Here is a 15,000-nt window from a genome sequence, read left to right on the forward strand (position 1 = left end):
ACACCCGGCTTTCTTTGATTTGCGTGTGTGGTTTTGAGTGAACCCACTTCCAGGCTGCTGGATGCAAAGTAAGGACAGAGGAAACAAGGAGACGCTTTAATGAGGCACCAGGCCGGTTCCTCTTTTACGAGGAGCGGACTACTCGGCTCAGGTTCTGGAGCCCGGCCGGTCCGCGGGGCAGCAGGTGAGCCGTCTGAAGCGGGACAGGTAGAACACGGGGCCGATGAAGAGGCCCAGGTTTGGGAAGAGCAGCAGGACCCCGAGGACGCGGCACTGGTCGGCCCGGATCCGGTCCAGGGGTTTGGACAGGATCACCGACATGTAGGGGACCAGTGCCACCAGAGGAGCGTAGGCCACCACCGCCGGCACCATCACGGCCACCACATTCCTCAGAGCGCGTCTCTTCAGCGGCGCGCCGGGGCTCAACCCGCGGCGCAGGACCCCCAAGAGCCCCAGTAGGCACAGCAGCATGAGCAGGAACAGCAGCGAGATGGTGGCGGACAGGACCAGCGCCACGGTGAGCATCCGGAGGAAGCAGCTCAGCAGGGCCATGCCCAGCGCCAGCAGCCAGGCGCCGCCGCACAGCGCGGCCCGGTAGCCCCGCCCCCCCAGCCGCATGTAGGCGATGGGCCGCGCCGCCGCCGCGTAGCGCTCCAGACACATGCAGGTCAGCAGCAGTGGGCAGCCGAAGAGGTTCAGGGCCAAGAGGGCGGCTCTGGCGGACTGCGTCTCCGGGCCGCTCGCGCGCAGGACGCCGTAGAGCTCCAGAGGCAGGCAGAGGCAGTAGAGGACGTCCATCACGCACACGTTGAGGCCCAGCAGCTCGGACGCCGACAGGGCCCGGCGGCCCCGCAGCAGCAGCCACAGCAGGCCCGCGTTAGCCGGGAGCGCGGCCGCCAGAAGGAAAACCTTCGCCGCCAACCAGCTCCAAACACCCGCCTCCACCGGACAGCTGTCCATCAGCACCGTGTAGTCCAGGAAGTCCACATGGGACCAGAGCGACCACAGGGACCAGGAGGAGCCCAAGAGGCCTCCATGCAGAGACCCGTTGGAAGAGGAGGAGGAGGAGGAGGAGGAGGAGGCTGTGCTGTTGTTTCCCATCGAGACCAGTCTGAGGACAGAAGACCAGTAACCTCACAATGTTTTTCCAGCTGATCTGAGACTAACGTAAACCAAGATTATTGATCTCAGATCTCATCTATATACATGTGCATATATATTTATATATACACATATATAAACATATATACATGTATGTATACATATATGTACATATATATATATATATATATATATATATATATATATATACATATATATATATATATACATATATATATATATATACATATATATATATATATATATATATATATATATATGTATATATATATATTATATGCATATGTATACATATATATAAACATATATACATACATATATAATAAAGATAATCCTTTATAAGTCCCTAAGTGGGGAAATTGCAAAATTACAGCAGTTTACAAGAGACACAGAGTAAAATCAAGTAATCTAAATAAACAGTAAAGAAGAATACTGTATCAATATCAAATATATACAGAATATATAAAGCATAAAGTAATGAAATGTATTATATATTGCACCAGATGAACGTTCTTAAAGTGTTTAAAGTGATTAAAGTATGTATACATATATACACTTACACTCATAAACATGTATGCATATATATGATTATATGTAAAATATATATGTTTACATCTATACACATATACATGTATACATAAACACATATATATGTTTAAATGCTCAGTGACTGGTTTAATCTGGTCTGAGGTGTTTCCTGGTTGTCAGTAGTAAAGATACGATGATAACTAATATTACAGCTTACCTTCAGTATGAACTGACCTGGAGGAGGAAGCTGATGAAGACGATGGTGTTCTCTGTGAAGAGTGTTTCTACTGCTCCTCTCCGTCCTCTATGAGGACTCAGGGACACTCCCAGAGGACGCCGGTGGTCTTTGTGGCCTTTGTGTTTGTTTCCTTCATGCAAATGTGTGGTGAAGAAACTAAGCAGATCCTGAGTCTGCTGCTCTGTTTGTGTTCTTTCTAAGTACGGCCTGCTGACATGTCAGGACCAGGACCAGGGGTCAGGACCAGAGAAAGAGGTCAGGGGTCAGGACCAGGGGTCAGGACCGGAGAGAGAGGTCAGGAGTCAGGACCAGGGGTCAGGACCAGAGGTCAGGGGTTAAAGAGTTACGTTCATTGAATGCAGGGTTACTTGTAGTTCCCAGAGTCTTAAAACATAGGTTGGGGGCTAGAGCCTTCAGTTATCAAGCTCCTCCTCTGTGGAATAAGCTTCCACTTTCAGTCAGAGGGGCAGACACGGTCACCTCATTGAAGAGTAGGCTTAAGACTTTCCTCTTTGACAGAGCTTATAGTTAGGCTGGCTCAGGTGAGTCCTGCTCCAGCCCCTAGATATGCTGCTATAGACCTAGACTGCTGGGGGACCTTAGGATACACTGAGCTCCTCTCTCCTCTTCTTCTTTCTTTTCTCATCTCCCGTCTCCTTTCTTCTCTCCTTCTGGATAAGTTATTGTCTTTCAATGCACCTTACTGACTCTACTCCTTTCCGGGAGGGGAGGAGAGGGGGGGGCCATGAAATTCCTGCATTGAAATAATGCATCGTGACAGTTTGGATTATTTGAAAAGGGTCATTTATTATCACACGACCATTTAATTATCACGGCAAACAATTACGCTGAACTGTACGTGAGAAGTGATCCAAAGATCTGAACCAAGACCACTCAAGTGAAGGAATCATAATGTTCAGCTGCTGCCAGAGCTGAGCCGACTCGTTCATCAGACGAACGAGTCGTGACCGAGTCTTTGGATCAATGATTCGTTCTTCTGCCGGATGTGAGTCTCCGGCAGAAGAACGAATCGTTGATCCGAAGACTCGGTCCGGACTCCTGACTCGTCTTACTTTATTCTGGTCACATGACATCTGTTGCTTCTGTCCATCCTGGAGAGGATCCTCTTCTGTTGCTCTATGAAGGTTTCTTCCCTTTTCCCTGTGAAAGGGTTTTACTATCTTTATTTGGGGAGTTTTTCCTGGTCCGATGTGAGGTTCTGGGACAGGATGTCATGTGTACAGACTGTAAAGCCCTCCGAGGCAAATCTTGTATTTGTGATTTTGGGCTGTACCAAATAAACTGAGTTGAATTGAATTGAGGGGCAGCGAGAGGTCAGGGGTCAGGACCAGGGGTCAGGACCAGAGGTCAAGACCAGAGGTCGGAACCAGAGGTCAGGACCAGGGGTCAGGACCAGAGGTCAGGGTTAGGACCAGAGGTTAGGACCAGAGAGAGGTCAGGGGTCAGGACCAGTGTTCCCTCTAAATGGCGTGCGTGCGCGGCCTCGCAGGCCAGTTAAAGTGGCCGCGCACTAGATTTTTCAGACCGCACAAATGTTGTTTTTTTTCAGGGATTTAAAATCTTTTTTGGGCCAGTGTTTCTGGGATAGGAGTGAGCCATCTCCGCAATAGAAGATCTTTGATGTGACGTGTTGAGGATACGCTTCTGGATACGCTCGCCCTGTACGGCCGCTCGCGCTCGAAATTTGTTGAGTAAAATTACAACGCAGTCCATGTACATATACATGAGAATGTACTGTACAAGTACTGTAATGTACAGTACTTGAGTAAAAGTACTTCCTCAGCAGTACTCCAGTAAAAGTACTCTCTCCGCAGTACTGGAGTAAAAGTACTCTCTTTACAGTACTCAAGTAAAAGTACTCTCTCTGCAGTACTCGAACAAAAGTACTCTCTCTTTCCAGTACTCGAGTAAAGTACTCTCTCTTCCCAGTACTTGAGTAAAAGTACTCTCTCTTTGCTGTATTCAACTAAAAGTACTCTCTTCGCAGTACTCGAGTAAAAGCAATGTCTTTGCAGTACTTGAGTAAAAGTACTCTCTTTCAGTACTCGAGTAAAATCACTCTCTCTTTGTTTTTTGACTATTGCGTGTTTCATGTTTGTGTTTTCATACTTTGTAAATGACATTTTAAAGACTTGTAGATGATGAATAAAATCATTTATAAAGTGTTAGTAAATTATAAAAAAAAATTATTTGAATGTCACTTATTCATGTTTTTATTCATTTACATGATTTAGACTTGCACAATGGTTATGTTAACGAGGTTTATAAACGCTAATAGTTTATAAATTGCATACTATTAAGTGCTCATGCTGGAACAATGCTTTTTAGATGATGAATTAAAGGTTTACTCATACTTTAATAATATTCAATAGTGGGTACTTGTTATAAAGTGTTACCGATAACTTCATAAATTTATAACTTTATCACTTTGAACACATATCATAAACATTTATATATTAACAAAAATAAAGGATTGCCAATATAACATACATGTTTGTGTAACGTGAACACAGGTGAGGTGTGAACCAGTCAGAGCAGAGACGTGAACACAGGTGAGGTGTGAACCACTCGGAGCAGAGACGTGAACACAGGTGAGGTGTGAACCAGTCGGAGCAGAGACATGAACACAGGTGAGGTGTGAACCAGTCAGAGCAGAGACGTGAACACAGGTGAGGTGTGAACCACTCGGAGCAGAGACGTGAACACAGGTGAGGTGTGAACCAGTCGGAGCAGAGACATGAACACAGGTGAGGTGTGAACCAGTCAGAGCAGAGACGTGAACACAGGTGAGGTGTGAACCAGTCGGAGCAGAGACATGAACACAGGTGAGGTGTGAACCAGTCGGAGCAGAGACATGAACACAGGTGAGGTGTGAACCACTCGGAGCAGAGACGTGAACACAGGTGAGGTGTGAACCAGTCGGAGCAGAGACATGAACACAGGTGAGGTGTGAACCAGTCGGAGCAGAGACGTGAACACAGGTGAGGTGTGAACCAGTCGGAGCAGAGACGTGAACACAGGTGAGGTGTGAACCAGTCGGAGCAGAGACGTGAACACAGGTGAGGTGTGAACCAGTCGGAGCAGAGACATGAACACAGGTGAGGTGTGAACCAGTCGGAGCAGAGACGTGAACACAGGTGAGGTGTGAACCAGTCGGAGCAGAGACGTGAACACAGGTGAGGTGTGAACCAGTCGGAGCAGAGACGTGAACACAGGTGAGGTGTGAACCAGTCGGAGCAGAGACGTGAACACAGGTGAGGTGTGAACCAGTCGGAGCAGAGACATGAACACAGGTGAGGTGTGAACCAGTCGGAGCCTGGAGTCAGATGCCCATGTAGGTGTTCATCTTGCTCAGCGCGTCGCACACTGTGTTCAGGTCGCTGCGGAGGTCCTGCACCACGTTCTCGATGCCGCGCGTGTCTTTGAGGAGGTCGATGCTCTGAGTGTACGGGTTGTAGTACACCGAGAACGGCCTCTTGATCGACTTAGCAAACTCCCTGTGGAAGAAGAGACATGTTAACACGTCACGTGTTAAGTTTACACTTCCACACGCTCCGTCCCAAGAACACGAGCTGAGCCGGGGATCGAACCGGCGATCCTCCGGTTGAAGGACGAGCCGCTCCACCACAGAGCAGTTTGTGATGTTGGTGATCTTTGTGTAGTTTGTGTGCCGCTCACCTCATCTTCTCTTTGGCCTCCTCGAAGCTCTCGGACACGAAGTAGACGTCCTGGAAGCAGGTGATGAGGCACTCCTGCGTACAGGTGGTCCTCGGGTCAAAGGGCCTCACGAGGGCCTGGTCTGAGAGGGCATGCTGGGGATCAGACACACGGCTTTCTGACTTTGTTTCATAGTACTTTCCATTAGCTGGATGTTTACCAGTACTTTATAATGTTGTACTTTATGAATTAAGTTTGTCATTTTAATATAAATTATCGTTTCAGACATTATTATTGTATCTGCTGTATATGTATATTTATATGTGTGTGTGTGTGTGTGCGTGTGCGTGTGTTACCCTCAGCTCCCCAATAGAAGACAGTAAACCGGCTCCATAAGCTCTCAGCTGTCCGTCCTGTTTGCAGAGTCCAAACTCAATAGTGAAGAAATAACACTGAGAGATAGAAAATATAATAATATATCAGAGCACAAAAGAACTCAAAAGAAAAGAAAGAATGTATACGTGTGTGTGTGTGTGTGTGTGTGTGTGTGTGTGTGTGTGTGTGTGTGTGTGTGTGTGTATATATATATATATATATATATATATATATATATATATATATATATATATATATATATATATATATATATATATATATATATATATATATATATATATATATATATATATATATATATATCTTCATTTGTCCTTTTAAAACATATCTATTATTATGATTGTGAGTGTAATGATCACCGTGGCCACTAGAGGGCGCCAGTGTCACACAACACAGCTAAACTCACCGTGGCCACTAGAGGGCGCTAGTGTCACACAACACAGCTAAACTCACCGTGGCCACTAGAGGGCGCTAGTGTCACACAACACAGCTAAACTCACCGTGGCCACTAGAGGGCGCTAGTGTCACACAACACAGCTAAACTCACCGTGGCCAGTTTCTGAACGTCGTCATCAGAAGCTCCCAGAGACGCCAGACCGATCTCCTGAGAAAACTGAGCGAACTTTGGATCTGCCAGCAGAGGAACGTGACCCAGCAGCTCGTGGCAGGTGTCTCTGCAACCACAACACACAGAAGAAATGCTGCCAGAGAGGAAGCTCTTATTGTGAAGGAGTCAGAGACCTGCTGCCAGAGAGGAAGCTCTTATTGTGAAGGAGTCAGAGACCTGCTGCTCTTACCTAAAGACACAAACTAGTCACTGTCCTCAAGAAAGGAAAAAAGAAAAGGAACATACACTTTTATTAATCCCCTTGGGAAATTCTTCTCTGCATTTGACCGTCCTTGATGAAGGAGCAGTGGCCCTGTGAGGCGCCCGGGGAGCGGCGAGGGGTTAAGTGTCGTGCTCAGAGACACTTTGACGTGTGACCTGGGGGGGGGTTGGGGATGGAACCGACTACCTTGTGGTAATGGGACGACCTCTCATCCCCCTGAGCTACAGCCGCCCCAAACCAGTTTGGGCCAGAGAGTCCCCCCCCCCCATGGTCCAGTGGTTCCAGTGGAATGTTGTGGTCGACAGTATCGAGTATTGAGATCTAATCAAACTGGGACTGAACTGTTTCTGTCTGTTTAAGTGCTTTAAGAAGAAGAAGAAGTCCAGCGTGGATGGAGGAACGTGAGGAGAACCTAAAACACAAAAAGCTCCTTTCTAGTCTCCTAACCAATCAGAGCGCTGCACACCACATGTCAACACTCCGCCATTCACACATTCATACACCGGGGATCGAATCCCAATCTTTTAACTAGATGACGACCCGCTCTACCCCTGAGCCACAGCCACCCAAAAAGTGATATGCCCCAGAGGCGTAAGTGTATCTGAAACATGCTCCTCTGTGACTAGAGACTAGCTCTGACAGCGTAAAGCCTGTTCGGACTCACTCGGGCCTCAATGCGCTGGGGACGCGCTGTACTCAGGGCTCAGCAGTGGTGGCCTCAGGCCCGCTAACCCTGGCCTCAACACAATCACAGAGTTATAGCTATTTTATAATCTTGTTTTTCACAAATCCACTTCATGTGTTCTAATCATGTCCTCGTGTCTCAGCTCCTTCTTCCTCTGTTGCTCTGCTTCAGCCTGCAGCGCTGCTTTCATGCAGCTGCTTGAAGAGAGTTTCATCCAATCAGATTCCTCCTCCGGTGTCTCTATGGGAGCAAAGCAGTTCAAGCCTTTGCAGGTTAAAGTACACAGGGAGTGGACGTTGTGGTTGATTGTTATGGACTTCAATAGAAGCTAGACGCTAGAACCTAGAAGCTCAGCCTGAGCCTCCTGCCAGAGGGGCAGCCAGAAGCGCTCCCTAATGGCACATTGCTCCACGGAGTGACTGTGCCTTTTAAAATAGCTCCGCAGGTCAGTCACCCCGTGGGACCTCCCTCCATGCCCATGAGATTGTGCTCTGTTTGCCCTGAGCGCCCGGCTGTTTAACAGGCTATGACTCTGCTGACGGTGATCTCCGGTACAGAATGAGCTGCTGGTGAGAACGAGCCTGTCTGAACGTTAGAGCTTCATGTGTTCAAACAAAACATAATAACCATCAGTTGTGGCGTCATAGTGAGGTGATGAGTCTGTTCAGCTGAAGAGACGGCACAGGTAGAAAATACACGACCCGCCACTGTGGCTCAGGTGTACTCACGGCTCAGGTGTGTAGAGCGGGTCGGTGCTGTGACGAACGTACTGAGTGCAGTTGAACACTCTGTAGGCCAAACCAGCCAGGAAGTCTCTGGGGGACAGGTAGCCCGCTACTGGCCGCACGGTGAATCCAGACCTCTCTGAAACGCAGGCATCACATACTGGCATCACATACTGGCATCACATACTGGCATCACGTCCTGGCATCACGTCCTGACATCACATACTGGCATCACGTCCTGGCATCACATACTGGCATCACATACTGGCATCACATACTGGCATCACATACTGGCATCACGTCCTGGCATCACGTCCTGGCATCACATACTGGCATCACATACTGGCATCACATACTGGCATCACATACTGGCATCACATACTGGCATCACATACTGGCATCACGTCCTGGCTTCACATACTGGCATCACAAACTGGCCTCACGTCCTGGCCTCACGTCCTGGCATCACATACTGGCATCACATACTGGCATCACGTCCTGGCTTCACATACTGGCATCACAAACTGGCCTCACGTCCTGGCCTCACGTCCTGGCATCACATACTGGCATCACATACTGGCATCACGTCCTGGCATCACGTCCTGGCATCACGTCCTGGCATCACATACTGGCATCACATACTGGCATCACGTCCCGGCATCACATACTGGCATCACATACTGGCATCACGTCCTGGCATCACGTCCTGGCATCACATACTGGCATCACATACTGGCATCACGTCCTGGCATCACATACTGGCATCACATACTGGCATCACGTCCTGGCATCACGTCCTGGCATCACATACTGGCATCACATACTGGCATCACATACTGGCATCACATACTGGCATCACGTCCTGGCATCACATACTGGCATCACATACTGGCATCACATACTGGCATCACGTCCTGGCATCACGTCCTGGCATCACATACTGGCATCACATACTGGCATCACGTCCTGGCATCACATACTGGCATCACATACTGGCATCACATACTGGCATCACGTCCTGGCATCACGTCCTGGCATCACATCCTGGCATCACATACTGGCTTCACATACTGGCATCACATACTGGCATCACATACTGGCATCACGTCCTGGCATCACGTCCTGGCATCACATACTGGCATCACATACTGGCATCACATACTGGCATCACATACTGGCATCACATACTGGCTTCACATACTGGCATCACATACTGGCATCACATACTGGCATCACGTACTGGCATCACGTCCTGGCATCACGTACTGGTTCTTATTACTGGTTATATACACTAATATACACCAGTGATCAGCGGTGACTTCCTGCAGCTTCGAGGAACTAGTCTGAACCACAACAGTTGATAAATGTTCAAATAAAGCTGTGAAGACTCAAAGTGTGGACGCCTTGAGGCTGGTTGCAGACGAGGAACCCGACCTCTGAGAAACAGGGAGACGTCTTCCAGCTGAGGGATGTTGTCGTCGCGGTAACCACAGTGTTTGCTGAGCAGCGGCAGGTTCTTCAGGTATTCTCTGCAGGCGTGAGTCGGGTACAGCTGGGTCAGCTCTCTGAAGACCACCTCCCACGTTCTGACCTCCTCCGGGGTGTACTCGATACGAGGGATGGGCTGCCCGCTGGGGAGGAGACATCACTGATTACAGCTCACCTCATTACCCATAAGTCATTGTTCAAAGTGTTCACATTGAAGATGAAGACGAGGAAGGCACCGATGAACATGTTTCTTTATGTGTTCAGTGTGTTTCACCTTCCACGTAGTAAACATCTTTGAGATGTCAGTCCAAACAAACGACTGAAACAAGTTTTCGTCAGAGGAGAAAACTGAGAATCATTATGTTACTTACAATTTGTAATTCATGGCAACTTCCACAAAGAACTTCCTCCTCTGACGGTAAACTTCATCTTTAAAGCCCTGCAGGGAGGAAGGGGTCAGAGGTCAGCTGGTTAAACCTTCACATATTATATTTACCAGAAACCATCTTTGGAAACATTTTATTGGATGTTTTCAATTTTTCAGTTTGTCCCATAAATATGGCAATATGTTATTGTATTGTTAAAATACTAATATAACATATTCAACAGAAATGTAGTTACAGGGTGGTCTGCGTCCAGCTCTGATCCGTACATCAACACTCTGTGAGAACACTGATCCAGCTCAGAGATCTTCATCGGGAACCAGGGGACATCGTCTTCATCTGATATAAAATTAAATGAAATATAGTTTGAGAAAATGTTCTCGATGAAAAAAAATAAAGGATTTTCACATTTATCTTGATCCAAAGACACAAGGTACATACAAAGAAGTTACAAACCAGAACGTCAATGACTAATCTTTTTAACTTCAAACATGTTTTATTCTCATCAGCTAAATAGTATCTTTGGTTCAATATGAGATTCATCTCCCTTTAAACCAGATCCTCATTGGTAACCATCTCCCTGTAAACCAGATCTTCATTCGTACCCATCTCCCTGTAAACCAGATCTTCATTGGTAACCATCTCCCTGTAAACCAGATCTTCATTCGTACCCATCTCCCTGTAAACCAGATCCTCATTGGTACCTATCTGCTTAAAGAGGTTTTCTTACAGTTCTGTTCAGGCAGGAACCAAGAGCGACCACGAAGGCGGAAAGGTCGGTGTAGGAATGGGTTTTATTTGGAAGACAGCTGGTGATTTGTAGGGCAGGAATCAAATGCAGGTAGGGTGGGTGTAGGGGAGCATGAGGAGGGCCCAGGGAAACAGGGCTTAGGGGAACAGGTGTCTAGAACCAACTCTGGCGCCGAAGGGGAACTGGATTCTGGAGCCGACTATGGCGCTGGGGAACCGGCCGGACCGTCTACTGTAACCCGGGGTCAACTTCGGCACGGAGGCTGCAGCTGCGACTGGATTTGCCGGTGTGCCGACTTGGAACCGGCATCAGGAGTCGACCGGAGTGCCTTCGGGAAAACAGGAGTAGGCCGCTCACCGGAAGATCGGCAGCCGGGACCATGGTTGGCCGGAGGGCCAATGGGAAACCGGCATCTGGAGATGCTAGAGGGGTAATGTACAGCTCAGGTGGACTCACCTGCCTCTGCAGACCACACATGTGCAGGTGTGTTGAAGGAGATGATGTTCACATGGTCTCTGAGATGCTGCAGCAGCTCGTCAAACTCTTTCTTAGTGCAGCTGCAGTCGGCAAAGATCTCCACCTCGTTACCGACTCGCTTTGACGTCCGGGACTCAATGTGGTTCAGGTTCACTCGCTTCTCCTGCAGAGCAGAGAATAAAGTAAAGATACGATGTCAACTCTGATCAATAATAAGTGGAAGAGGAAACAGACATCTCACCTGGAACAGTCTAAGGGCTTTGACCAAACAGCCCACTTCGTTCTTCAGAGAAAACACCAGCGCGGTCTTCCCACAATCCTCAGGGCTCTCTTTGTCCGGCACCTCGCTGATGGGACCGAAGGATGGACGCCTCGACTGAGCCGCCAAACAAACACACATCTCATCGAAGACGCCATGTCCCTCACGAACGATGACGTCATGTTCATGTCCCTCACGAACGATGACGTCATGTTCATGTTTGCATGCGAGTGTGTATGTTAGTGTGAGTGTGTGTGCATGTGAGTGAGCACATTAGCGTGTGTGTCTGTGTGCATGTGAGTGTGCACGTTAGTGTGCGTGTGTGTGCGTGTGAGCGTGCACGTGAGCGTGCTCTGCTCTCACATGGAGGTTTCAGTTTTCTGGCTCCTTTAGAAAGTGATGTTTCAAGATGAATTCATTAGAATTTCAACATTTAGTTTCATACTTTGAGGAAAGCTACAACTAACAATCATTTTCAGTGAAACAGTCACAAACACACAGATTCAGTTCACATCTTCAGCCAATCAACTAACCTCCTTATCGTCTCAGCTGAAACCGTGACGCCGATGTGTTTATGAAGATGTAATGACGACCATATTGAAAACAAAAGTACAGACGAAGAGGAGGAGGATGAAGAGCGGTCCTCACCATCTGCCCCCCGGTGTGGCGCTGCTGCTGCTCTTGAAACATGGCCGAGTCCAGAGACAGACCCCTCCTGGACCAGTACTTGCTGGAGAACATCATCATGGCGGGCTGCATGCGAGGTACGGGCCGCGGGCCGGGCCGCGGGCCTGGCTTCATCACGTGGGGCGAGGCCATGGGGAACCAGTGGGTGTAGGAGTACCAGGACTCCAGCCTGCCGTCTGCTGCTGCTGCTCACACTGAGGCTCCGGACCAGCGCCTCCTCTTAAGTACTGAAGCAGGCTCCTCCCCCTACTGCTCAAGCTGAGGCTCCTCCCCCTACTGCTCACACTTAGGCTCCTCCCCCTACTGCTCACGCTGAGGCTCCTCCCCCTACTGCTCACGCTGAGGCTCCTCCCCCTGCTGCTCACTTTAATGATCATATTTCTAAATATAATGATATACACATATATTATATTTATTAGAGAAGGAAGCATGGGAGTTTATATGACTGTTATCAGAAAGGAATGTAAACACAAACAAATAAACAAACAGAAGGAGAAGCTTCTGGAAGATGTTTTTCAGTTTGAACTCCATTATGAAGGGTTAAGGACTACATTTATATGCAGACAACCTTTATGTAAAGACCACCTTTATATAAAGACCACCTTTATGTAAAGACTACCTTTATATAAAGACCACCTTTATGTAAAGACCACCTTTATATAAAGACCACCTTTATGTAAAGACTACCTTTATGTAAAGACCACCTTTATGTAAAGACCACCTTTATATAAAGACCACCTTTATGTAAAGACCACCTTTATGTAAAGACCACCCTTATATAAAGACTACCTTTCTATAAAGACCACCTTTCTATAAAGACCACCTTTATGTAAAGACCACCTTTATATAAAGACTACCTTTCTATAAAGACTACCTTTCTATAAAGACCACCTTTCTGTAAAGACCACCTTTCTGTAAAGACCACCTTTATATAAAGACCACCTTTATGTAAAGACCACCTTTATATAAAGACTACCTTTCTATAAAGACTACCTTTCTATAAAGACCACCTTTCTGTAAAGACCACCTTTCTGTAAAGACCACCTTTATATAAAGACCACCTTTATGTAAAGACTACCTTTATGTAAAGACTACCTTTATGTAAAGACCACCTTTATGTAAAGACCGCCTTTATGTAAAGACCACCTTTATGTAAAGACTACCTTTATTTAAAGACTACCTTTATGTAAAGACCACCTTTATATAAAGACCACCTTTATATAAAGACTACCTTTCTATAAAGACTACCTTTCTATAAAGACCACCTTTCTGTAAAGACCACCTTTATGTAAAGACCACCTTTATATAAAGACTACCTTTCTATAAAGACTACCTTTCTATAAAGACCACCTTTCTGTAAAGACCACCTTTCTGTAAAGACCACCTTTATATAAAGACCACCTTTATGTAAAGACTACCTTTATGTAAAGACTACCTTTATGTAAAGACCACCTTTATGTAAAGACCGCCTTTATGTAAAGACCACCTTTATGTAAAGACTACCTTTATTTAAAGACTACCTTTATGTAAAGACCACCTTTATATAAAGACCACCTTTATATAAAGACTACCTTTCTATAAAGACTACCTTTCTATAAAGACCACCTTTCTGTAAAGACCACCTTTATGTAAAGACCACCTTTATGTAAAGACTACCTTTATGTAAAGACTACCTTTATATAAAGACTACCTTTCTATAAAGACTACCTTTCTATAAAGACCACCTTTATGTAAAGACCACTTTTATATAAAGACTACCCTTCTATAAAGACCACCTTTCTGTAAAGACCACCTTTATATAAAGACCACCTTTATATAAAGACCGCCTTTATATAAAGACTACCTTTATATAAAGACAACCTTTATGTAAAGGCCGCCTTTATGTAAAGACCACCTTTATGTAAAGACCACCTTTATATAAAGACCACCTTTATATAAAGACCACCTTTATATAAAGACTACCCTTCTATAAAGACCACCTTTCTGTAAAGACCACCTTTATATAAAGACCACCTTTCTGTAAAGACCACCTTTATATAAAGACCACCTTTATATAAAGACCGCCTTTATATAAAGACTACCTTTATATAAAGACAACCTTTATGTAAAGACCGCCTTTATGTAAAGACCGCCTTTATGTAAAGACTACCTTTATTTAAAGACTGCCTTTATTTAAAGACCACCTTTATATAAAGACCACCTTTATATAAAGACTACCTTTCTATAAAGACTACCTTTCTATAAAGACCACCTTTCTGTAAAGACCACCTTTATGTAAAGACTACCTTTATATAAAGACTACCTTTCTATAAAGACTACCTTTCTATAAAGACTACCTTTCTATAAAGACCACCTTTATGTAAAGACCACTTTTATATAAAGACTACCCTTCTATAAAGACCACCTTTCTGTAAAGACCACCTTTATATAAAGACCACCTTTATATAAAGACCGCCTTTATATAAAGACTACCTTTATATAAAGACAACCTTTATGTAAAGGCCGCCTTTATGTAAAGACCACCTTTATGTAAAGACCACCTTTATATAAAGACCATCTTTATATAAAGACCACCTTTATATAAAGACTACCCTTCTATAAAGACCACCTTTCTGTAAAGACCACCTTTATATAAAGACCACCTTTATATAAAGACTACCTTTGTGTGTGTTGTGTGTATGTGAGTGTGTCTGAGTGTATGTGTGTGTGTGTGAGAGAGAGCGAGAGAGAGAGAGAGAGAGAGAGAGAGAGAG

At 45.9% G+C, this 15,000-nt stretch overlaps 1 protein-coding gene across 1 annotated transcript; it reads right to left on the reverse strand.

Annotated features, from left to right (window-relative positions):
- Positions 1-4,154: 4,154 nt before the first annotated feature.
- Positions 4,155-12,387, reverse strand: tph2 (tryptophan hydroxylase 2 (tryptophan 5-monooxygenase)). The gene is made up of 11 exons (XM_068596494.1): positions 12,209-12,387; positions 11,543-11,677; positions 11,281-11,464; positions 10,312-10,412; positions 10,062-10,129; positions 9,637-9,833; positions 8,206-8,341; positions 6,510-6,636; positions 5,923-6,018; positions 5,588-5,721; positions 4,155-5,406 (listed from the first exon to the last, which is right to left on the reverse strand). Exons 1-11 carry the CDS (start codon positions 12,377-12,379, stop codon positions 5,232-5,234), a joined length of 1,524 nt encoding a protein of 507 aa, XP_068452595.1. The 5' UTR covers positions 12,380-12,387; the 3' UTR covers positions 4,155-5,231.
- Between the last annotated feature and the right edge of the window lie 2,613 nt (positions 12,388-15,000).

Source organism: Clinocottus analis, unplaced genomic scaffold (assembly GCF_023055335.1).
Source record: "Clinocottus analis isolate CAN_PGR_092001 unplaced genomic scaffold, fCliAna1.0.p SCAF_38, whole genome shotgun sequence".
NCBI classification, from domain to species: domain Eukaryota; kingdom Metazoa; phylum Chordata; class Actinopteri; order Perciformes; family Cottidae; genus Clinocottus; species Clinocottus analis.